At 48.3% G+C, this 23429-nt stretch overlaps 1 protein-coding gene across 3 annotated transcripts in view; it reads right to left on the reverse strand.

Moving 5' to 3' along the window:
* TWF2 (twinfilin actin binding protein 2) overlaps positions 1–18237 on the reverse strand; it is a 75971-nt gene extending 57734 nt beyond the window's left edge. The window contains exon 1 of one of the 3 annotated variants that reach the window (XM_065551316.1): positions 18027–18237. In XM_065551316.1, the coding sequence (XP_065407388.1) occupies positions 18027–18051 (25 nt within the window). In that variant the 5' untranslated portion in view covers positions 18052–18237. The remainder of the gene's footprint in view (positions 1–18026) is intronic. The other 2 variants (XM_005285297.4, XM_005285298.4) reach the window with 2 other exon arrangements.
* Positions 18238–23429: the final 5192 nt, after the last annotated feature.

The following is a 23429-nucleotide window of genomic DNA, read 5'->3' on the forward strand; positions in this document are numbered from 1 at the left end:
GCCTGACTCCCTGGGTTTAAGCTCAAGTGGCTAGCCCAAGCTGCTGCCCATGCCACAATGTACACACTGCTATTGAGCTAGCGCAAGTCTGTCTATCCAGGCTGGGAATCACACCTCCCAGCTACAGTGTAGACATATCCTTGGAGTGGGCAGAAGGTCTCACTGCCTCAGAATGCAGGCGCCAAGGCATAATCAACCTGGAGACTTTAGAGCTAGAGACACTGCGATTGGCTAGAGTGTCCTACTACAAGAACACAATAAGGGCTCAGTAAAAGTGAAAGCCCCAGACCTCCGGCTACCTGAGGGTTCCATGGGTGGGATGCTTATTAGACCAAGTGCAGACAGAAGGCAAGCTTGTTTCACTCAGAGCAGAGAGAGACACAACTCCCTCATTTTGCACTGATCACAGGCTGAACTACATTCCAGGGAGGATTAGAGGCCATGACCAGCTCCATTTGTATCTAGTTTGCCACCCAGACCCATTGGATGGTTAAGAATAAAGGGAACAAATAATTGCTCAGTAAGGGGAAAGCTGCACCTACAACACAGAATCCTTTTCCCAGAAGCTGATACACCTTCCCTCTATCATTTAATACCAAAGGAACCCTTTCATGGACTGGTTCCCTCTTATATAGGCTACCAAGGCTTTGTTCATCAGTCCACTTAGATGCCATTTACTCCGTTCATTAGCTATCTGTGCTTGGAAACACCTTCCTCCCTCACAATTCACCTAACCTACTTGATGGTAAAGATATAATCTCTCATTTATGACACCCTCATTTCCATGACAACAGACCAGTCTCCCAGTGTAACCGGTACCAGAGTGATGCGGACTACTTAGAAATGCCTGTATTACCATAGTAGGAATACATGTTGAAGCATAGGCCATGCCCAATGTTCACCCCACCACCAAGTGGGGACACTCACTGATATGAAGATGCCCCAAGTCACTATGTGCCCCTTCAGAGGAGGACACAGGTCCAGGTGTCCCCAGACCCACACCCGAGCCCCATGGCAAACAGGTAGATTGGTGCCCAGAGCTCAGCACTCCAAGAAGAGCAAACATGTTAAATTCCCAAAATTTCCCAGTCGCATGTACCAGTAAAGTACAAGCTCCCTGCCCAGCTCTGGTTACATTCCTTCTAGACTCAGTCTTCTCTCACACATATGCTTACTGGAGAGAAAGGGAGCTCGATTTTGTTTGTGCAAGCTTCACCATCAACCCCTGTCCCAGTGACAGCTCAATGCTTCTGGATCAATAATACATGCTCCCTGAAATGGATGCCTTTCTGAATGCGTCAAGTCACTCTGTCCTCTGACAGGTAACTTAAGCCTCTGGCCATCAATCTTTCATTTACTGGACATAATCCTCACATTAGAGTGACTCCAGGCAGCTGCTTTCATTTCACATTCACAATCCCTGAGTTCGGGGCCAGATACACTGCTCCCATGCTGCTGGAGAAACAGGGCCTGGAAGGACAAGAGGCAACACAATGCACTGAAGACAAATTAAGTCTTGTACCACATCTTTTCCAGGGTATGTTTACACTGCAATAAGGCATGACTGTGGCTGGGCCAGCTGACTCAGGCTCACAGGGCTTGGGCTGCAGGCCTATAAAACTTCTGGTGTAGACATTCGAGCTCAGGCTGGAGCGTGGGTTCTGAGACCCTCGGGGGGCGGGGGGAGGAGGTCTCTTTTCTCTAATCCACAGTTATGTAAATATATATGCAAATTATATGCCAGCCACAGGGTCCTAGCAAGGTGCCAATATGCTGTTTGGTGTCTCAAACTGTGAGCACTCCCAGTGTACAGGGTCAAGAATGGAAGCAGCTGTTGGGTTGTCAGGGTGTTAGCACAATTACTGCGGTAGCTATAGGTCAATTTAAGATTGTAATGTAGACATGCCTTTGACAGCCATTCCCATATGGAGACCACATGCAGCAAAGAGTGAAAACATTCTAAAGCTACTGACTGCTCAGCTGTACATGGAACAGGAAACTGCATGTATTTGCACAAACTGATCTACCACAAGAGGTTTTAGAAATGTAAGGTTAGTCAGCCCCAACTTACCTGCCTGATTTTTGTTACACTGAACCCAGTCCCCCCACTTTCCACCATATCCCATACTCCTCTCCTTTCCTAAAAGGAAATCCATCTATGCTCTTTGCTTTGGTCCCCTTCCTTGGTGAGATATCATTGCATTTTGTATTTCCCCTTGGATAGGTCTTCACTGCAGAATAAACTTGAGTAACTGGCAGCCAGGTCTCAAGACCAGTTAGCCTAGCCTGGGTGTGAGCAGCCACACTGCTGAGGCGTATCCAAGTTACTGTGTCCACATGGCTGCTGCACTCATCTGTGTGTGTCACACTAGGACAGCTGAGGCTATATCCCATGAGGTTGTGAGTTGCAGTATGCCAAGCCACTCTATGATTTTTTTCACCGTGAACTGTGTGAGAACTGTAGGGTGACCATACATCCCATTTTGGCCGGGACAGTCCCTTTTTTAAGCCCGGTCCCAGCAATCCCAACTTTTTTTCCCCCAAAAAGAGTCATTTGTCCCATTTGCTCTTACTGACTTGCTCAGTTGGCAAGAGCAAACAGGACAAATGTTCACTTTTGTCAAAAAAGTGGGGTGTGGTTTGGAGGGGGTGAGTGGAGATGCCAGTCCCTTGCAGGGGGATGGGGGGGCAGGAAGCAGTGTTCCAGCATGCGGGGGCTCCGCAGGGGTTCAGCAACCAGGCAACAGCCTCCTGTGGGGGCCCCACAGGGTTCCAGGGACTGGGCAACAGCCTCACAGGTGGGGGTGGGGGGAGGTGGCGTAGGGTTCCTGCAAGGGGCAACAGCCTACCGAGGGGGGAAGGAGAAGAGGGGGCTTGGTTCCAGCGACCGACAACAGCATTGAGGGGGAGACCCCTCGGGCAAGTGGCTCGGGGTGTCCTGTTTTCTCCTTGGGAAATATGGTCACCCTAGAGAATTGTCTATCCTTCTAGGCACACACAGGGAATTGTGGGAGGGCACTGGAGGACAAGCAGCACTGGAGTGATTTAGCCTGCATCCTCATTGCAAAGTGAGTGAAAGCAGAACCCAAGCTCTAGCCCACACCCCCAACTGGACCAGCTAGCCTGGGTGTAAAGCACCACTTATCTTAGATAAGAGGGATGACTGTACGGGAACGGGGTAGGGGCAACACTCGGGAAAGAGCTCATGCTAACTCTGCAGTGAAGGCAAACCCTTTGTGTGAACAGTTCTGCCCAAGTTTAACATTTACTAGTGCTCATCAACATTTTTTGAAAGAAAAGTACTTTCCTCAAGAAGGGCCTTTTTTCAAAACCAGGATTTTTGCAAGTTTTCCATTTTTCAAAATTTTGCAATGTAACTCAACAACAGAAATATTGCCTGTTCACTCTGTAAAATGCTATTTCAACTCAGTGCTTTCATATTGACAGTTCGGATTGAAAAAATCCCATTTGATGTTTAAGCTCACCAAAGTCAAAAACGTTTTCCTTTTAGAAAACTACTGATTTTGAAAATAAAATACAACAAAAAATACAGCAGCAAATTGAAAAAAAATCTGTGACGAAGAAAAGAATGAAAACTCTTTTGAATTTTCCATGAAGTTTGGTCCTATTTTTTTTCTATTAGCTCAAATACATACAGCTCCTTTCCTGACTTACAAATCACATCCCTAATTCACAACAGGTGACTGGTTTAGGAACTATTTACCACTAAATGACTAGCTTTCCCTTGCATAAATTCTGAAAGCCCTGTCACCTCAACTCATCCTCTTTTCCAATCAGAATTAGTTCCACTTTTCCTCAGTTGCCTGACACAAGACACTAGTCTGGCCCACACAACCTTCATCGGGGCTCAGTCACACTCACTATAGCATCTGTATTGTGTTTGTTGGGGAATGGAGAGAGATTACAAGACAGACCCATGCTGTCTCAAACACAGGCCTAATGAGACAGCTTCAGAGAAGAGCAAAGAAGTTGCCCCAGTATATACATTACTGCCTGAACTCCAACCCTGTAAAACAATCTCATCGGTTGCTAGCCATTCTCCCTCCCAAATCTTCTGATAGTCAAGAACTGACTGGGAGCTCTGGATCAGGTGTCAGGCACCCAGGACCCAAAGGACAGATTCAAGTTGTGATCACATTTCACTTAAAGGTTCTCTGCACACTCTTTCTAGGGGATTTCCTCTCCTCTGGTGCCTGTACGTGCTTAACTTCATAGGGTTTTAATTATTTACACATCTACAAAATTACAGCTCGATATCAAGTGAACTTCTTCTTTGGTTTAAAACTTCTCTCAATTTCTGAACCATTTGCGTATTATCTGTACATGCTAAATGGTGCACACAGCCACCTCTAGGTGCCCAAAGTACAAAATAAGAGCTGCACCTGGTAGAGTCTTGGTGTGGACAGAAAAAAATGGACCTGTCAAACAGGTCAATTACAGACTGCATTTCTGCATTTGCACAGAAAGAGACCCAGTAGAATGCCTGAGATGGGAGCTCATACAGCTATTAGGTTTGAGATGAATCCATGGTAGGATCTATTGCAGGGGTCTCAAACTCAAATGACCACGATGGCCATATGAGGGCTAGTTCATTGGCCCAAGGGCCACATCACTGACACCCTCCCCCCCTCTCTGCCCCCGGCCCTGCCCCCACTCCACCCCTTTCATGAAGCCCCACCTCTTCCCACCCCTTCCCTGAAGTCCCTACCCCAACTCCACCCCCTCCCTGCCCCCAGAGGGTGCATGAGGGGTGTGGCCAGGCCTCAGGGCAGGGAGTTGAGGTGCAGGAAGGGGGCTCAGGGCAGGGAGTTGGGGGGCAGGGTGCAAGAGGGCTTCGGGCTCCAGGGTGGCAGCAGCGCATACCGGGACCAGGGCAGGCTGCCGGCCCCGGCCCCGCTCCGGGAAGTAGCTGGAACCATATCCCTGCAGCCCCTGGGGGAGGGGGACGCAGGGCTCCGCATGCTGCTTGCCACGCCTCCAGGTACCTCCCCTGAAGCTCCTATTGGCCACGGTTCCCAGTTCCCAGCCAATGGGAGCTGCGGGAGGGGGCGGTGCCTGGAAGCCAGGGCATCACACGGACAGAGCCCTCTGCTTCTCCTTCCCCCCCCACCCCCCGGCCACAAGGACATGATGCCAGCCGCTTCAGGGAGCGGCGCAGGGCTCGAGGGGGGCAATCCTGTGGCTGTAGTTTGCCCACCCCTGGCCTGAAGGCAGGCCGGGGAGAGCGGGCGCAGGCCGCTTGGCAGCCCACAGGAAATAGCGCGGGCCGCATGTTTGAGACCCCTGATCTACTGCAAGGTTACCCACTGTGAAATTTTCCTCATTTTTGAGCTCCACAAATGTAAATGTTTCACACCCTGTGGCTAGGAGGAGGCAGCTGCGGCTTATTGAGGCAGGAGTTTCTGCTTAAACCAAACACAAACAGGAGACTAGAGGGCTCAAGAGACAGGTAAAAATGGGCTACATAGCCTTTTACAGCTTTGGTTCACCCCATTCTAAATCTAGCCTAAGTCACTGAAAGTTGTGACTGTCAGACCCCGTGAGCTATGTCAGACATGGTCTCAGGCTAATTCCTTGTGGACAGATGTCTACATCACAACTGGTCCTCTTGCTAGTAGTCTCAGCAGAAAGGCCAAGAACTGGATGTAGCACCGAAGCTGACCTATCCTACTATGCGAGGTCAGAGCAAGCCATACTGGCAGGGTATGGGTGGCAGAAGACAGCGCTGCTGCTGCTCTTGTTATCCCTACTCTGTGGGCAGGGAGGGACCTCGGGCTTCAGAGCTATCAATATGGGACCCTTCCCTAGCAACAAGTCAGCTTCACATTTGAAGACCGCAGCTGCCCTATTTGTATGTTCTGACCACAAGGAGCACCTGTCACAGCTCCTGCCATGTGAACTACATGAGAACATCCATCCATGTCGCCAGCCATTCTTGTGTTTTTCTAACTCACACCAAGGAGGTCCATAAACAAAACTGTTCCTTTTCTCTGCGATACACTGGGCTTGCAAGCTATTACGAGATATCATCCTCCAGACTTCATAGATTCATAGATTATAGGACTGGAAGGGACCTCGAGAGGTCATCGAGTCCAGTCCCCTGCCCGCATGGCAGGACCAAATACTGTCTAGACCATCCCTGATAGACATTTATCTAACCTACTCTTAAATATCTCCAGAGACGGAGATTCCACAACGTCCCTAGGCAATTTGTTCCAGTGTTTAACCACCCTGACAGTTAGGAACTTTTTCCTAATGTCCAACCTAGACCTCCCTTGCTGCAGTTTAAACCCATTGTTTCTGGTTCTATCCTTAGAGGCTAAGGTGAACAAGTTCTCTCCCTCCTCCTTATGACACCCTTTTAGATACCTGAAAACTGCTATCATGTCCCCTCTCAGTCTTCTCTTTTCCAAACTAAACAAACCCAATTCTTTCAGCCTTCCTTCATAGGTCATGTTCTCAAGACCTTTAATCATTCTTGTTGCTCTTCTTTGGACCCTTTCCAATTTCTCCACATCTTTTTTAAAATGCGGCGCCCAGAACTGGACACAATACTCCAGCTGAGGCCTAACCAGAGCAGAGTAGAGCAGAAGAATGACTTCTCGTGTCTTGCTCACAACACACCTGTTAATACATCCCAGAATCATGTTTGCTTTTTTTGCAACAGCATCACACTGTTGACTCATATTTAGCTTGTGGTCCACTATAACCCCTAGATCCCTTTCTGCCGTACTCCTTCCTAGACAGTCTTTTCCCATTCTGTATGTGTGAAATTGATTTTTCCTTCCTAAGTGGAGCACTTTGCATTTGTCTTTGTTAAACTTCATCCTGTTTAACTCAGACCATTTCTCCAATTTGTCCAGATCATTTTGAATTATGACCCTGTCCTCCAAAGTAGTTGCAATCCCTCCCAGTTTGGTACTTCTCTGAAGAGATAGTCTCATTTCAACTTGCAGCGATTTAGAGCTTGGATTAAGAATGACTGAGAAGAGCAGACACTTCATTGCACTAAAGGAACTGTGCAAGTTTCCCACACAGATATGTCACTGCCCCTCAGAGGCAACTTGCAACTCACCCTCAATGGCAAACCACATGAATCCTGTGACGTTGTGCAGTTTATATGGTTTTATAAAAATATGATAAGTGAATATAATGTAACTGGAATATGCTTCATGCAAAAGGTCTCTTGTTAGGTATCATTACAAAGTTTATAATCTACTGAGTGTGATCATGCTATTTGTATAAATGTACCACTCTTGTATCTAAAATTAGAAATATGAAATATAACTCCAAGGGCCTATTGTAATTATGTAAAGTGTGGGCCATTAAGGATGGTTTGGAATCTTGATGACTCCCATTGTCTGCAGATGGCTGTATTTACCTGTGAGTCTTCCTGTATATGTGTGTGCTGGCAAGTGAGTAATGAAGTCTTGCAGTGACATGTGATCATGTCACCTGAACTGGAATCCATCTTTAACCTGGTGCTTTTCTAGTGGGGGGGGGGGAGGGGTGGAAACCCAGAGGGACAAAGGGTTCCCGCCTTATGCAAAAGATATATAAAGGGGTGGAAGAGAACAAGGGGGGAGAGGAGCCTCATGAAGAATCCCCTGGCTATCACCTGAGCTGCAACAAGAGCTGTACCAGGGGAAAGAATTGTGCCCAGGCCTGGAAGGTGTCCAGTCTGAGAAAAACTTACTGAAACATCTCTGAGGGTGAGATTATCTGTATTTAGTTTGATTAGACATAGATTTGCGCATTTTATTTTATTTTGCTTGGTGACTTACTTTCTTCTGTCTGTTACTACTTGGAACCACTTAAATCCTATTTTCTGTATTTAATAAAATCACTTTTTATTTAGTAATTTACTCAGAGTATATATTAATACCTGGGGGAGCAAACAACTGTGCATATCTCTCTATCAGTGTATAGAGGGCGAACAATTTCTGGGTTTGCCCTGCATATCCTTTATTTACGGTAAAACAGATTTATCTGGGTTTAGACCCCCATTGGGAGTTGGGCATCTGAGTGCTAAGGACAAGCACACTACTGTGAGCTGTTTTCAGGTAAACTTGCAGCTTTGGGACAAGTGATCCAGACCCTGGATCTGTGTCTGGAGCCAGACGGGAGTGTCGGGCTCAGCAAGACAGGGTGCTGGAGTACTGAGCTAGCAGGGAAAACAGAAGCAGGGGTAGTCTTTGCACATCTGGTGGCAGCTCCCAGGGGGGTTTCTGTGATCCAACCTGTCACAAATCCTTCCACATACAGATCTGTCAATGTACCTCAATCCCAAACTGTAGCCAGGTTCTACATTTTGTGACTTACCTAAGGACAACCTAGATCTCAAGTTTGTTTTCAAAACAAGAAGATATAGATGACCCAGATTTATTCTGTAGCCAAAGCAAGTTGTGTTGTATATTTGCCGTATTTCTGATCCAAAAAGAGAAGATGTTATCCTGATTTATGCTTTGTGCCTTCAATGCACAGCACATGCATTTTTCAGCTAAAGTTAAAAAATTAGCCTCTTGCCTCAGTTTCCTTGTAACCAAGACCACGCTGCATTATGGGGAGCACTGACAAATAATTAGCCCCATGCATGCTTCCGAAAAGGCAGGAGTCGTCAGATGAGGAATGTGGCAAAGTAACTGGCTGGACACATGAATGACTCCTTACTTCTGCCACTTGGTGATGTTTACAAGAGGAAAGCAATGGACTAATTTTCATTTGCTGCCTCAAGTCACACGCTCTGCTTGGAAATCGTAACAAGGATTTTAATTTGCTGGTCAGCAACTTGTCTGGCAGGCAGTAAGCAATTCTGTTTCACTTGTTCAGACTGGCTTTCCTAGGATTTTTCCTAGTTTGCCTGAAGCAATCTGTTGTTATAATCCTGGATCCATACACAGATCTGTCACTGCACTGTCCACCCCCACCACAGGGAACAGCAGACTCTGTATTCTATCAACTGATGAGAACACTCCCTTCCCCCAAACCCAAATTCCTATGGCTGAGAATAGAGGAAGTACAAGATACTACTATACATGATTAAAACAAGAGTGCTTTGACTAGACTGGAAAGCTGAAGTCAATCAACTTCTCCTTTTCACTATGAGCAGACAAGAGGAAGTGCTCTCCACTCCATCTTGACTATGACTGACTGCTCCACTGTCAGAGGGTGCTTCAGAGTACAGTTTATACCAGACAGGTTAGTCCTTCTTTACAGCCCTCCAGCATATCCATCATGACCTCTTGAAAACAGAAACCCAGCACTGAACATACACGGACATGCCATGCCCTTAAGTAAGGGAAAGGATGTGCCAGTCATGTTACATTTATAGCAAGCAACGGGAGGAGAGATTCCTGAGAAGTGCCTTTTTGCAACAGAGTATTTTGCGGAGTTTTCAAGGTCCATGGGTTGAAGTCTCTGATCGGACCATGAACACTGAGAGTTTTAGTACAATGAGATGGGAAACAAAGTCTGTGATATTCTCAGCAGTGCACAAGCAGTTAGCATAGACTCAAAGACTAAGTCCAGAAGGGACCATGGTGATCATTTAATCTGTCCTCCTGCACATTGCAGGCCACAGAACTTCACGAACCCACTCCTGTAATAGGCCAAAAAGCCTCTGGCTGAGTTACTGAAGTGCTCAAATCTTGAAGATTTCAAGTTACAGAGAATCCACCATTTTACTCTAATTCAAACCAGGTAGTGACTCATGCCCAACACTCCAGAGGAAGCCAAAAAAGCCAATGGTTTCTGCCAATCAGATGTAGACAAAAATTCCTTCCTGACCCCAAATACCTGTAGAAACTCAGAGCCCTCCCCATCTGGTGTCCCATCTCCAGCCACTGGAGAGGTTTACTAATAGTAGTCGTGGATGGGCCACATGCCACTGTTGGCAATCTCATCATACCATCCCCTCCATAAACTTATCAAGCTGAGTCTTGAAACAAGTTAGATTTTTTGCCCACACTGCTCCCCTGGGAAGGCTGTTCCAGAACTTCACTCCTCTGATGGTTACTAATCTTTGTCTAATTTCAAGCCTAAACTTATTGATGGCCAGCTACATCTATTTGTCTTTGTGCCAACATTGGCCCTTAATTTAAATAATTCCTCTTCCTCCCTGGTGTTTACCCCTCTGATGCATTTATACAGAGCAACCATATGATGATTGGTTAAAATACAGTATGGTCCTTGTCCCTTTATTCCCTCTTGGTTTCTTCCATTCTTTTCCTTCACTTTGTTTCCCTAACCCATTCTTTGGTGGGTTTGTTCTTTTTAGTTTTCCTTTTTCCTCCCTCCCAATAAAGAAAACAGGGTTGGAGCTCAGAGCTTTACAACATTCTCTTGCAGCCATGTATATAAATAGAGCCAGGTGTCAATGCTGGACTTAGTTCACATCCAGTCTTTCAGCTTACTACTCCTGGGGCCCTGTTCTCCCCCACTAGGGCATGAGTAAGTCCCACTGAAATCCATGGGAATCACTTGAATCTATGGGTGGAGAATATGGCCACCAGAATTTCTTATGCATTAAAGAGCTCTATAGTCATTTCTAACTGCCAGGCGGTGCATGTCAGTGGACCTGAAGAGCCATTTGAACTTGCAAGTCCTCTCAGCATCTATCAGGGCCTGGCCATGGGTGGCCCACGTGCACGGGTCAGTTATCAAGTTGCGATCAGGAGAGGAGTTGCAGACCCAGAGTCAGGGGTTCATGGCAAGGAAAGGTCTGGAGCAGAAGCAAGCAGGCAGTCTGCATCATTGCTCAGACAGCTCCCTGAGATGGCTTCCTGGTTTGTATACTGCCATGGGCCAATAAGTGGGCTGCAGGGGCCCACTACAGAGGCTCCACTGGGTGGTACTTCCTGCAGTGTCTAGCCTCACAGGGTCCCCCAGCAGAAACCCAGTTTGAGGTTCTGGTGACAACACAGAAGTGCTGGCAGCCCAGAACGCCCACAGTCCCAGGTTTTAGTCCTGCAGGCTCGTACAGCATCTATGAAAGCTACTGTTTAGATGGACATCAGTGAGGTGGTGGAGAGGGGGATTGACACAGGAACAGGAACCAGCAGCCACGGGGCAGGCCATCTAATTCTCTCTGCTTGCTTCCTTTTCACTTCCATTGGTCTTTCACCGCAAAACTGATCACATGCCACAGTTGCAGCAGTTTCTAGGGAAGTGTGTTCACTCTGGGATTAAATCTGCATTTTCAGTCCCCCTTAAAGAGTAAAAATTGGGGAAGGGAAAATATGCTGTGTTCAGGTCAGTGTATGTTAGAGCCTCTTTCAAAACCCAGTGACGTCGATGGAAAGCCTCCCAGGACATCAGTGGGCTTTGGATCAGGTCCTATATGAAAGCTATCGTCTCTTTTAGTAAGATACATAAGATCCACAGATTTTAAAGCATAAAAGAACATCTAGTCTGAGCTTCCTGCATAGCACAGACCACAGAATTTCTCCTAGTAATTTCTGCATCAAACCCATAACTTCTGTCTGCGCTTTTAAGAAAGACATCCCATCTGGATTTAAGAATTGCCATGATGGAGAATCCACCACATCCCTTGATTCCAGTGGTTACGTATCTCACTCTTTAAAGTTTGCATGTGATTTCTAACCTGATAAGAAGCTAGACACTCCAAGTAGGTCATTTTAATGACCGGCAGGTTCCCATTAACAAGGGACAATTAAAGTGAGACAAACTTATATAGCCACAGCTTCATAAAACCAGGGAGGTAGCCCCAGATTCAAGATGAGGTCAAACTTCTTGAAAAGTCAGCAATGGAAAACTCAAAGGACTCTCTTTCTTCCAGGACACTCAGCTAGGCTGCTTTTACTTCAAACTGACCACCCCGTTAGGCTGTATTTAATTGTCACTTCCTCCTCAAGCCCTCATGTGGAATTTCCATAAAACGAGTCACAAATGAAGTCCAATGGATTATCTGAATCCTGTAATAAGAAATCTTTTCTTATTTACTCTGTGCCATCTGGACAGCCCAACCCTGTCCTCTAATGTAGCAGGCATTGACTGTGGAGTAAACAAAGTAGCATCTATTGTTTCAGCAAGGCAGGTACTGCAAGAGCAAGCACTTGGAAAAGGTCACTGTGAAACCCAATGGGATCAGAGGAGGAAAGTTATCCTCAGCTACAAAACAAAACATATCTACATACGCCATTATTTCTGCAGCCTTCCTTATATGGCCTGCTAAACCCACAGTTGTGAGTTCAATCCTTGAGGGGGCCACTTAGGGATCTGGGGCAAAATCAGTACTTGGTCCTGCTAGTGAAGGCAGGGGGCTGGACTCGATGACCTTTCAAGGTCCCTTCCAGCTCTAGGAGATAGGATATCTCCAATAATTTAATATGCAGACATGTCTCTCTGCTCTCCTTCCTTGCAGACACAAATTTAGAGCCGCCTCACACAAGCCTGCTGAGCTGGCACCTTGTATCAGTGCCGATTTTTAGATATTAGACATGCTGAATCAGGGATCGGAGGCCCTGAAAAGTTTTACCTACCTTGAAGAAATTATTCTCACGTCACTTCATGCTTTCTGCTCTGCTAGTATTTGGTCCTGGCTCAGAGCCTTGCCCCAACTGCTGTGTCCTGCCAGACTGAAAAGTCATGCCTATAAATCTGGGACTAGGCAACAGGGCAGGTAAAGGTGGCACCTGAATCCTGGAGTCCCCACAAAGGAGAGCTGAAGACACAAGTGCTGAGTTAAGCACTGGGAAAATGATTTTCCACTAAGCCAGTCCGGCACTTAGTAAAGATCCCACATATCTGATCATCTTTCCATACAGCATGTAATGAGGAAAACCATGAGTGGACCAAAGGGGTCACAACGGAAAGTAAGGTCAGAGTGTGGCATCACCAGTCATTCTGTTCTGGACAGTGTGGGCATCCTGAATTAGTCTAATCTGGTACCAACTGGCCATTGCTAGCTGGCTGTTTGTAGCCTGTCCTGAGCTGGCTGACACCTATCCTATAGCAGTACTTTGAAGAGCTGCACCTTACCGCAAAGGCCAAACCGAAAACATTCCAAGAACAGGGAGGATCTGGAAAATTCCTCCTTCCTTGCAATTACCAGCCTCAGACATTCACAATAGAAGGCAACACTGGAATCAGATTCAAGCCATCGCCATTTCTGATATGACATTATCCATTCTTTACAGGAGAAAAAAAGATGACAATAATACTACCATGATGGGAAGTCTCTCCACAACAGTAGAGGACAAAAAGACATGAAACACACTCAGCAGATTTCCTTAAAGAACTGCCACAGCCTGAGCTCGGTGTCTTAGGCATTTGATAAGCAGATTTATATTTAAAAAGGAACTGTATCTCCAGGAAGCTTCAACATGAAGCACTGAATGTGCATGGATCCAACCGTCATTTACTGCCTCCCAAAGGACAGACGAAGGCTCAGGTCAAATGGCACTGGGTGCTTTAGCCTGCAATGGACAGAGAGCGCTAAGCCTTTCCCACTCTGCCACCTTCTACACTGGGGTAAAGAACGCCGTTGGAAGTTCAGTAGCACAGTTTGCATCCACACAATTCACTTTTGAAACCACACTACAAGCTTGTCCCACAATAATGTCTGAAACGATCTCCCTTAACAAGTCTCAAACATGATTCTGATTTGGTTCCTGGTGGGACAATCTGGAGGCGCTAACCCAGATTTCACTCTCACAGCTAAATCCTACCAGGGAAATTTTAAACCAGGCTAGCTTTCCCCAGGCCAGACAGTGCTAGAGGCAGGCAGCTGCACCACTATAAGCTACTGACTAGATAAAGTTAAACTTGGTGGGATACAAAGGGGTTCTACCCACTGATCTCCTCTGTCACTGTGGTGCTGCAATTACTTAAAAAGAAATTCAAACCTCCTTCCTGTTAACTTACAGGTTGATGAGGGAAAGGGTGTGTAACTGGGTTGTAAGGAAGACAGGAAGTGATGATGTGCATTGCCCTGGAGAGAGACCAAAACAGCATCAGGTTCATGGCTGACTGTAACGGCAGGCACTATGAGTCACTTCTCAGGAACGTCACTGGCTGACCACACCAATGCCGGAGAGATTTCGGGGGCGGGGAGGCAGAATAAGAAGGACTAACTTTGGAATTAACTCTATTCTGCCCAATGAAGAATGCACCTGGTCTGAGAGTTGAAAGAATAAGAGAAGGGGGAGGAGGTGCTAGGCTTAATCTACTCTTGTATTTTTCTTTATTTCTGTGACCTACTGGGCTACATTACAATGCTGTGCACATGACATGGGATATACAGCTTCTCCTCCCCCTCCCCACCCAGGTCATCAGCTCAAATTCAGCCCATAATGGCTGCAACTCATTACTGTCTGATGGCTGCTTACTGACTTTTAAGAAGTGAGCTGGTGGGTTTCACTTCTGTTTCTGGTAGCAGGGATCCAGCATCTAAATTCACACCAGGGTTGGCAGCCTTAGCAGAGATGTATAGGACTGGATTGGCCATGGACTCCCCTTTTATTCCAGATGGAGGCAGCACTCTGGCAGAGCACCGTGGATAGCCCAGGACAAAGAGGAGTGTCCTAGTCACTGGATAAGAACATTGATGGTTATGCCAGAATGCTGAGATCCAATATAATGAGTCACAGATCATTGCATCAGGAGAGCCTAGAGTGACAAACATGTAATACTCTCAATAACCATTTCTCAGTACAGCTCTTTCTGAAGCATACAAAGGGAGAGGCCATTCTTGGCTTTGTCCTTGAGTAACAGAAGTTTATACAGGAAGAAAGTGGTTAAGCCACTAAGTAACAGTGACCATAAATTGAACACACTTGCAAAAAGATCACACTAATATGTTTAATATAAGGATACATTCAGTATTACTGAGATCTATTATATTGCCCAGTCTATCCAGGGTAGTGGAAGAAGCATCACCGCTTGATTCATTAAAATCAGACTGGACAAAACACTGAAGTATATACTTTAGAGAACAACCGTGCCTTGTCCAAGGGGATGAGCAAGATGACCTCAGAGGTTGCGTCTCTAACTTCTATGCTCTCATATTGACGGTGTTGCTTAATTTATGCAACATTTTAAGTCTTGATTAATATTGTAAGTTAGTGTAAAGAACTTTGGAACAAAGTTTCTAGAATATCTGGTTGGAGCCTTTGTTCTATCAACTGGGATGGGACTTATCAAAGGACCAGGAATACACCTGAAATCCAGGAGGTTAACTCTGGCTGGTCCCATGGAATGTTTGGTTGGCCTCAAGACAGATAGCCTCAGCAACTAGGGACACAGTGACACAGACACAAATGTATCTTTTGATTGCATTCTCAGTTGTTAATGCCCATTCAGGACTGGGATCTGCTTTGGAGAGACGTGATTTGCCCAAACTTGTACAGCTGAATAGCTGATCTAAGGGTTTCCTGTAGATTAGAAAACCACCATACCAGTGCACTGCTCTCTGCTATCGAGAGCTGTCCATGCTAGAATATTTGTATTAGTAGCATAGACAACCAATGCAGTGATTGTTTCCAACAGTAATAACAGTGTTCTGATTTAGCCAAATTTTTAAACACTCAAGGACGCAACACCATGGACATAAGAACGGCCATACTGGGTCAGACCAAAGGTCCATCTAGCACAGTATCCTGTCTTCCGACAGTGGCCAATGCCAAGTGCCCCAGAGAGAATGAACAAAACAGGTAATCATCAAGTGATCCACCCCATCACCCATTCCCAACTTCTGGCAAACAGAAGCTAGAGACACCATCACTGCCCATCCTGGCTAATAGCCATCGATGGACCTATCCTTCATTAATTTATCTAGTTCTTTTTTGAACCCTGTTATAGTCTTGGCCTTCACAACATCCTCTGGCAAAGAGTTCCATCGGTTGACTGTGGAACAGATGGATAGCTGGGCCAAACCAGAGCAGTGTGGGCCATGGGAATACCAGGCAGGCAATGTGAGCGAGCAGAGCTAGGCATCCAGGATTGGGAGGCGCTCCCCTAGTCTGGGAGGGCTGCAGAGTGCTGATCATGAAGGACCCCAGTGAATCCCAGACACTAGATGGGAGTGTTGGAGCCTGTGGCTGGTGAGCTGAGGAACTGGGGGAAGCAGTGAGTTGGATGTACATCAGAGCTGCTGGGATGTGAGTGAGAGCAGTCAGAAGGTTGTCGGGGTATATGTGGACAACAAGGGGCATTCAAGGTTCTGTGAGAGAGTTAGACAAAGAAGGGCATTCTGGGGTCTCTATGGGGTGGTGTCACTTTAAGGAAGATGTCCCTCCCCAATTTCCACAGCACATAAGACCCCAACATTCTGGGCCTGATTAGATATTAGTGGATCTTTAAGTGACCCTGCTGGGACAGTGTCTCATGCAGTTTTAAGAGATGTAAGGCATTTATCATCAAGTCTGGCTTTACGTGCCTGTCTGCTCCCTGGCAGTTCTTTGTAAAATGTTACAAATAAGAGAATAATAAAAGGTATGGGAGATGAATATTTCAACTCCTCCCCTGCCCTCCATCCCAACATTAGCATGGCACTGCTGCCTTTAGTTCTGGATCAAACTCTGCACTCTCTTCAAACTTTCACAGCCATGACACATCTAGAGTTGAAATGAGACCCAAGTAAATCTAAACACATGGATGCTATTTAAGCTTCAACTAGACTTTTGTGGGACCACGTTAAAAAATGAGACACACATGCACACACAAATCAAGCAGCCGCCTGCTTTGCAGGAAGGGAAATGGTTCCCGAGATTATGATTCACACTGCAGAGCTAAACGTGTTGTTATGAGATAATGGAGCAGCAAAGGAAAAGCAAGAATATTTCAGGTGGACAAAGTTACTGATAAACAGCTTACTAAGCACAAAGACAGGACACTAAGATATCTATAGGCTGCATTTGCACCCATTTTCTATAGAACCAAATATTGGCAGGAAACATTTATAGAAACCATAGGAGAGAAGATCCTGCAGCCATACCAAGCTCAGTGCTGTAGAAGGGAAGGTGCTGAAGGCTTGGTGATAGGCTAGATGTTTAAGCCATCAAGTCTATAGGCTATATAGCAGAGATTTAAAATTTTATTAGAAAATATTTTAAAAAAATAAATGATACATAAAATTTGAAGAGTCAGTTATTGGTCATTGGGGGTAACATACAGAGTATAGGGGGATGCTAGTATTTTGGGGTTGGGCAGCACACATAATATATACAGACTGCAATGTCCCCAATGGGGAGGGTAAATGGTGGGCGGGATCAAGATACAGCCAACAAGCGGTGAGGGTCCATCACTCATACAGAAAGTACAGACAGTCATGGGTATAAGTAAGCAGGCTGGGTAATGGGGATAGGGTGATCCTCACATGGTGGGGTTCAGTTAGGTTCAGTGGGTTCAGGGGATAAAGTCCAGCGGGGGGGGGGGGTTTACTACTACATACACATGTCCAAGAATATAAAAGCAAGATGCCAGTGCAGACAATGCAGCACATACAGGCTCTGTACTTGGCTTGTAAGCGCTTTGGGGCAAGGACTCTCTTTAGTCTGTATCTGTACAGCGCCAGTCACAGGGGGGTCCTGGTCTACATCTGGGGCTCCCAGGCATTACCGCAATACAACTACTAAACAGCAGAAACGTGACTGCCTGTAGGAGGACCGAGTGGGATACACAACCTCCCCAGGGACATCTGTTGCTGTAGGTCTACGGGCTGTATAGGGCCAAGATCCGGAGAAGGGGCGCTGCTGTGGGTCGGGCAGTAAGTACCTAGGGCACATGGGAAGCCAGGTGTGTCGAGGAGACATGCAACCCCCTAGGGCAGAGATCCTGCTCCAGGCTCCACAGGGTCCCGCTATAAGTGCATCAATAAGGGAGAGAGTAGGCTGGGCGCTGGGGGGCGCGACAGCGCAGGCAGGGCCAGGGGAGATCCGGGCGGGGAAGGGGAAGGAGACGGGGAGGTCCGGCCCGGACGGGTATTGCGGCCCGGTCCGCGCGGTGACAGACGGTTCCGGCTGGGCGAGCGGCCCCGCCGCCCTTACCGTGGATGCCGGTCTGGTGAGCCATGGCTCCGCTCGGCTCGGCTCCGCTCCCGCCCTGGCCGCTGCGTCCCGGGCAGGAAACGGCTCTGGCAGAAGCACCGCCTGCTTCCGGGTTCCGCCGCCTCTGCGGGGCGGGGCCTGGCTGGGCTCCGCGAGGGGCCCGGACCCTGCACAGCCCAGAGACCCGGGGAGCCCTCGGGGTCGCGGGGGCTGCGCCGCTGGCAGGGCCGCTATGGGCGGAGCACCCGGGCTCGCTTAGCCAACTGGGCGTGGGCCCTACGGGGCTCCGGTACACGGGGAACGGCCTCGTGCTAGCTGGGGGGATGGGCTGTGCTGGGCGCTGTACAAACACCTCGTCCCACTCCCAGCCCCTGCCCCGCCTCGTGCTGGGTGTTGCACGCACACTTCGTCCCAGCCCCTCCCCCGCACCGTGCTAGGCGCTGCACACGCACCTCGTACCAGCTCTTGCCCTGCCCCATGCTGGGCGCTGCATACGCACCTCGTCCCAGCTAGCCCCCTGCATGCTGTGCTAGACGCTGTACACACACCTTGTCCCAGGTAGCCCCCTGCACGCTGTGCTAGGCACTGTACACACACCTGTCCCAGACAGCCCTTGCCCCATGCTGTGCTGGGCGCTGTACACACCTCTTGTCACAGCGTCTGCCCCGTGCTGTGCTGGGCCCTGTACACACACCTTGTCCCAGACAGCCCCTGCCAGATGCTGTGCTGGGCGCTGTACACACACCTTGTGACACAGCCTCCACCCCACCCTGTGCTAGGCGCTGTATGTACCTTGTCACATCCCCTACCCCACACCGTTCCAGGCGCTATAGACACACCTTGTTCCAGCCCCTTCCCCACGCTCTGCTAGGCTCTGCACGCACACCTCATCACAGCCCCTCCCCTGCACTGTGCTGGGCGCTGCACATACACCTCATTCCTGCCCCGCCCCATGCTGGGCGCTGCACAAACAACTCGTCACAGCCCCTCCCCCGCATCGTGCTGGGTACTCCCTGCCCCAGCCCTTCTCCCACACTGTGCTCAGCACTGTACACACATCTTGTCCAGCCCGTCGCATGCTGTGCTGCGCACAGTACACACACCTTGTCCTAGCTAGCCCCCTGCATGCTGTGCTGGGCGCTGTACACACACCTTGTCACACAGCTCCTGCCCCACGCTCTGCTAGGCTCTGTATGCACACTTCGTCATAGCGCCTGCCCCATGCCGTGCTGGGCACTGCACACACATCTTGTCACAGCTCCTGCCCCACACTGTGCTGGGCGCTGTACACACATCTTGTCACAGCCAGCCCCTGTCCCACGCTCACCCACGAATAGAGACCAACACTGGAGCTGGCACGTGCCTGGCAGAGCCAGGAATAGATCCGCGGGTTCTCAAGTCCCAGGTGGGTGCCCTACACACTAGGCCATGCTTCTGCTCAGATCCTGCCCCACACCTGCTCAGGTGAAGGGGCACTGGGAGGCTGAAGCCAGGCCCAATAGGCTGTACCCCGGATCGGTGCCCACTGAACTTGGACATCTGCAGCATTGACAGGAGAGCTTCACTACGGTGGGACCAGTAGAAAAAGTGAACCAACATCCCAGCCTTATTATAGCCCTCAATAGACCCCACTGGGTGCTGCCTAATAATACGGAAACCTTGACCCACAGGGCCAGTCCCCAAGGTGCCTCTTCAAGTCCAGCCCTCTCTTGGAGAGCAAACAAACTGGCCTCAGAGGCCTCGGCTGAGGATCAGCCGTAGCTGAATTGCTGCCCAGGGTGAAAAATGTTTTCAGCGCTGCCCCCTCGGCCAAGCAAAAAGACCCCAACCCCACCATCCAGGCAACCAGCGAGCAAAATAAAGAGGATGGCCAATCAGAGTAAAGGAAAAAGAAAAAGCCCAGCAGCACAGCTGCACTGCACCCCGCGCAAGTCAGTGTCCTGCCTACTTGTCTCCCTCGTCCCAGCGCTGCTTGGGCTGATCTCTTGCTCTAACCACCTGGTGACACATAGAGGCTATCGCATCATCACCTGAGCTCCCAGCATTGGTCCCAATGGAACCACGTTTAGGGGCTTCTCCTGGATAGAGAGGAGAGTTACAGCTACACCCTCCTGCCCCAGCATCTGGCCTGATGTGCCCACTTCCAACCCTGGGTTGGGTAAATCCCCCTCTAAAATAGTCCCTGTAAGTGCCCAGCAGTCTTTGCTAGCGGCAGCACCGTTAAAAGTGTCAGATACCCCATCCCTGAGCCTCCCCTGCCTGGTTTCCAGAGACTCTTCCCCCCATACAGCTTTTACATGCAGCTGCTATTTTAGATTCTGGGAGGAGTGCTGTTTTCACAAGGCCTTCCCTTGGCATTGCTAGCCACCTGTGACTGCACATCCTGTCGGCTGGGGTTGCTTCAGTGCCAGTTTTCCCTGCAGGCTCCTACCCTGACTTTCCTGATCCTACCACCACATCCTTGACCTTGACTTCTCCAGATCCACTGGGCAGTTACACAGCTGAGCTGCTCTTCTCCCCTTCTCAGTCCTGCTGTGGGCCAGCTCATGACCACTCCTGGCTCTGACCCTCTGGGGTTCTAGCTGCTGCTGCCTCTCAGAGATTGTTCCTTGCTCTTCCCTTTGCAGCCTCTATCTGAATGCTCACTGTAACCCTTCCTGGTCCTGATTGCTGAGTGTCACACTGGGCCCTCTACTGACCAGGTGACAACCCGGGTGTCTTTCTCCTTCCTTAGATAACTTGTGGCTTGATTAATCTCCTCCAGCACATCACAGGGTTGAAGACACCTACTTATGAGAACTGAGTCAATCCCTCACACCTGTGGCTCCAGGGAACCTAAGCATTTCAATCCTGATGCCTGGCATGCTTACACATCCCCTCCTACCTGACCTCTAGCCTTGCAGCCCCTTCTGCCTCTGCTCCAACTTTTATAGCTGGCTGCCAGAGGGGGCATGGCTTGATGCATCTGTCACGCCTTCCTCTGCCAGGCAATCAGTGCCCTCCCTGCCTTTAACTCCTCCCATCAGAGACTTGGTATGAACTGAGCAAAGGTGGGAGCAGGAGCCGGATCTCTGAGCCCCAAGGTGGGGAAAGCACCTCTGAAGTACTGGCATGCAGAGGGAGATTGGCTAGGCTCAGGGGAAAGGAAGAAGCATGACAGGGTGCTATGGGGATACTGGGGAACATTGCTAGCTTTGGGAGGGAAATTGATTAAGTTGTGGGGCAGACTGGCAGATGTCTGTGCATGTTCCATATACATTTCATCCTGAAGTGGAGGTTGTGGAGAAAAAGCAGCAGCAGAGGGGGAATAGGGGCACAGGAGGGGAAGGAGGGCAGAGTAGCAGCAGGAGGTGTTGACTCAAGCTTCTCCCCCAAGTGGGTGACCTAAGGGCAGTGATGGAGAGTTGGGATGGAATTGAGAGGAGCTGGTGGATTTTGATAGGGAGAGGGGTCCAGTAGGACACTCCCTTTAACATTTATGCATATTGCATGCAGATTTAATCTGTATTGTAGCCACATTTTTCAGGCTTTTTGCCTTACCAACATGGATAGATCTGTCTCTGGCCTAGATAAGGAGATGAAGGCCTGGTCCCCACTAAGTCCCCAAATCGGACTAAGGTACGCAAATTCAGCTACGTTAATAACGTAGCTGAATTCGAAGTACCTTAGTCCGAACTTACCGCGGTCCAGACGCGGCAGGAAGTCTCCCCCCGTCGATGCCGCGTACTCCTCTCGGCGAGCTGGAGTACCGGCGCCGACTGTGAGCACTTCCGGGATCGATCCGGGATCGATTTATCGCGTCTTAACCAGACGCGATAAATCGATCCCAGAACATCGATGGCGTGCCGCCGGACCAGCCGGTAAGTGAAGACTAGGCCGAAGAGTCTGAGGAGAGACCCTAACTAAGATTCCTAAGTAGAGGAGGCTGGGAACAGAGGGCAAAAGAGATAGTGTATGAGGGAGGCAGAGAAGGGCAGTTGAGTAATCCTGCCAGGGCAATATGGTGTCAAGAGAAGTTGTAGGAAGACATAGGACAAGGACAACACAGGAAAAAAAGGGGACATAAGAACAGCCATACTGGGTCAGACCAATGATCCAGGTAAACTCCCAGCTTCTGGAAATCAGAGGCTAGGGGCACACAGAACATAGGCTTGCATCCCTGACCAAAAAACTCGTACAGATACAGACAGACATCATCTTCCTTTCCAAATGCAAGCAGATGGACATCATACCAAAAGGACTAAAGGTAAAAAATCCATTAATTTGTTAGTCTCTAAGGTGCCACAAGCACTCCTGTTCTTCTTTTGGCTAATAGCCATTGATGGACTTATCCTCCATGAACTTATCTAGTTCTTTTTTGAATCCTGTTATAATCTTGGCCTTCACAGCATCCCCTGGCAATGAGTTCCACAGGTTGACTGTACATTTTGTGAACAAGTACTTCCTTTTGTTTGTTTTAAACCTGCTGCCTGTTAATTTCATTGGGTGAGCCCTGGTTCTTGTGTTATGTGAAGGAGTAAATAACTCTTCCTTGTTCACTTTGTTCACACGAGTCATGATTTTATAGACCTCTATCATATCCCACCTTAGTCATCTCTTTTCCAACATGAGAAGTCCCAGTCTTTTTAATCTCTCTTCATATGGAAGCTGTTCCATACCCCTAATCATTTTTTTTTGCCCCTTTCTGTACCCTTTTCCAATTCTAACGTATCTTTTTTGAGATGGGGTGACCAGAACTGCATAATATGGGTGTACGAAGGAGACTCTCTCTTCCCTAAAACTTAGAAAGGCCAAATCTTAGAGCACAACATGCAGTTTGCCGCTTCTCTCCCACTCCCTTCATCTTCACCTCCAGAAAAACTCACTGCAGGCAGAGCAGGTTCTTTGCTCTCCCTGAATGAACAGCACAAAGATGCTCAATTCAGCTAGCACCATCTACTGGCAGTGACACCAGCTTTGCTCCTTAAGGAACAGGTTGGAAGTCACAAGACAGATTACTCTCTTCCATGGAAGAATGTGAGGGAAGGGACATGGGAAAGAAGAGGAACTTCACAGAGGCCTTGTCTGTATTAGAAAACTTCCACTAGTGGAACCAAATGGATTTGAAATAGATTCAGTTAAACTGCTGAAACCGCAATGTAGATGCACTTAAACCATTTTAAGCCCTTGCCCTTATACCAGTTTAGCTTAATTCAGTAAATTACCAAATTAATACTTAGAGAGACAAGGTGGGTGAGGTAATACCTTTTATTGGACCAACTTTGGTTGGTGAGAGACACAAGCTTTCCAGCTTACACAGCGATTCTGACCTCATCAACAGAAGCTGGTCCAATAAAAGATATTATCTCACCATCTTGTCTCTCTAATATCCTTGGATTAACACAGCAACACCTACACTGCATA

Source organism: Chrysemys picta, chromosome 7, assembly GCF_011386835.1.
Source record: "Chrysemys picta bellii isolate R12L10 chromosome 7, ASM1138683v2, whole genome shotgun sequence".
Taxonomy (NCBI): Eukaryota; Metazoa; Chordata; order Testudines; family Emydidae; genus Chrysemys; species Chrysemys picta.